Source organism: Aplysia californica, unplaced genomic scaffold (genome assembly GCF_000002075.1).
Source record: "Aplysia californica isolate F4 #8 unplaced genomic scaffold, AplCal3.0 scaffold00741, whole genome shotgun sequence".
NCBI lineage: Eukaryota > Metazoa > Mollusca > Gastropoda > Aplysiida > Aplysiidae > Aplysia > Aplysia californica.
Window position 1 is genome coordinate 104133 of NW_004798011.1, and position 2519 is coordinate 106651.

A 2519-nucleotide genomic window follows, 5' to 3' on the forward strand; every position below is an offset into this window, starting at 1 on the left:
GGGGGTGCAAAAAGGCTAAGCTGTAGAACAGAGAGATTTTGTAGGTCCCTCTGTCAGGTTCTGTGTCTACATCTGACTTGACTGTTCCCCAGGAGGCTTTGTCAAGTGATATGACGCCATCCCTACTGGACGCCCAGAGCTCACCCTCCTCCGCTGGTAACCTGGTGACTTTCCTGACACCAGTTATGACGTCACCGACAGCTCCCCTGACGTCAGAGGCGATGACGTCGTACGTGATGTCATCAATCAGTGCTGTCGGTTCGTCCCAGCCGGTGGACAGCACGTTTGTGATACGTCCTTCATTTGAGTCAAGTCTGGTGCCAACTGCGACATCGCCGGTGGAAGAATCATCGCTTCTGTCGTTTTCCTTGCTGGGGTCAGAAGATCTAGAAACTTCACAAAGTTCGGGGTCCCCAGATGTAATGCAGTCAATCGGAGCAACAACTACGTCCTTCTTGACCCTTGAACCTTCCAGTCTGCTAGAAAGTTCCGAGGTCATCTCTCAGCAGACGCTGGCAGTGTTGACCCTGTCAAGGGACACTACTGTGTTCTTGTCGTCGACGACAGCTGCTGTAGAACCATCAACAGAGTTATCTTCATCTCTGTCTACGCCACAGATCGCAGCGTCGTTTTCTTCCCTGGCGTTTTCAGACATTTCCTACGAAGACGTATTACCGACTGCCACTTCCCCCTCCCTCCTTGACTCTTCCAGTCTGCAATCTCCGATGCTCACCAAAGAGGATTCACTTCTTTTTCCGTCGTCCATGTATGCCTCAGACACACCCCAACCTTCTTCCACACCTATTGTCGTCTCACCTCTGCTTTCCGAATCGGATATGAACACAAGACAGCAATATTCATCGATTGTGACGCCACTTCCTTCGAAGACCACGGACGATTTTCCTTCATCACTTCCCACAGTTAGTCCCGATTTCTCGCCAGACATCTCACAGCCGTCAGCTGCTTCTGTCGTCCCCACTAGTGATGTCGTGTTATCTTCTCAGTCGTTACCTTCTTCATCGTTTGTGTCGTCATCATCATCATCATCGCCGGGATTCTCTGACTTGTTGACTCCCTCACTGACGTCAGAGCCTGTGGCTGTATCCTCCTCAATTAGTGTCTCACTCTCGTCACCTTTGACCCCGGGGTCGACTTTGGCCGTGTCGGAGCTGGACAGCTTGACCACAGGGAAATCCTCCTTTATTGACCTGAGTGCGAGCGTCAGTTCTGACGACTTTGGGTCAGAGGTCGTCGTGACGTCACTGGAGGGGGCAACAATGAACACGGCGTGGTCCACTCAGGTGTCTGAGACACTGACGTCATCATCGCCACTACTGACGTCATCGTCACTACTACTGACTTCACCCGAGTCATCGCCGCTGCTCCTGACGTCCTCTGACGTCACATTCTCACTGTTCTCTAACGCTGTGACGTTAGCTATCCCAGACACTTTAGCGATGACGTCATTTTCCTTAGATATTTCCTCAGAGGCTGTTTATTCATCGACGCCCACACTTCTTCTCACCGAGTCTCCCTCCCCCTCCTCCCCGTTCTCGTCTGCCGGGCCGGGCGTTTTCTCTCCCCTCACGACCGCTGTCTCTACAGCTCTTGGCTCATCCGCAGCTGCAGAGCTGTCTCCATACAGCACAGAGATGTCAACACCTGCATCGTTTCTGTACAGTTCACCGTTATCAACACCGTCATCGGTTCTGTACAGTTCACTGTTATCAACACCGTCACAATCGTTTTCATTCATCCCAGATTCCTCAATGGTCGTGCTGTCGTATTCCTCCGACCTGGATATGTCAACAGTGACGTCACCAGTCACCTCCACCAGCCCCGACTCGGCCGGTGTGGTCTCGCTGGCGTCGACGGAACAGTTTTTGTCATCCAGAGAAGACTTTTCAACCCCATTATCGTTATTGCCATCGTTATCGTCACCCTCGTTCTCGTCTAGTTTTGAGACGTCAGCCTTCATAGAATCACCGACATCAGACTTAGGAGTACCGACACAGTCGCTAATCTTTTCGCCAAGTTTTGACGTTTCAACTGTCTCGTCGTCGCCATTTTCTTTATCATCCTTTGTCGTTAGCTCGTTATTGTCGTCACCCTCAGCCCCTCTCTCATCATCCTCCATGTCTGTTGTAGATGTGGAGACGTTGACCCCACCATTGCTATTTTCTTCATCATTTTCACTGATCGTTGACTTGTCTACGACTCTATTGCCGCCGTCATCAATAACTTCCTCTTTTGTCTTCGAATCATCGACTGCACTGTCCTCATCGTTTTCCTCGTCGTCTCTCGAGGTGTCAAGTACACTCTTGCCAGATTCATCGTCACCATCGTCATCATCATCATTATCGTCATCGCCAACCATCGACACGACATCAGCCGTATCATCTCCCTCGGCAACGCCACCACAATCCTCATCACCCGTCGTTGAGCCGAGTCCCACCACGTCAAGCGTCCAAGCCCCACTCTCCTCTTCAGCTGCACCACCGACAAGCCCCGCCCCCACC

At 51.6% G+C, this 2519-nt stretch overlaps 1 protein-coding gene across 1 annotated transcript in view; it reads left to right on the plus strand.

The window, feature by feature from the left end:
* LOC101850206 (mucin-17) overlaps positions 1–2519 on the plus strand; it is a gene marked incomplete in the record, with an annotated part of 71313 nt that overhangs the window by 30553 nt on the left and 38241 nt on the right. The window contains 1 exon segment of the mRNA XM_035972563.1: positions 107–2519. Within this exon segment, the coding sequence (XP_035828456.1) occupies positions 107–2519 (2413 nt within the window).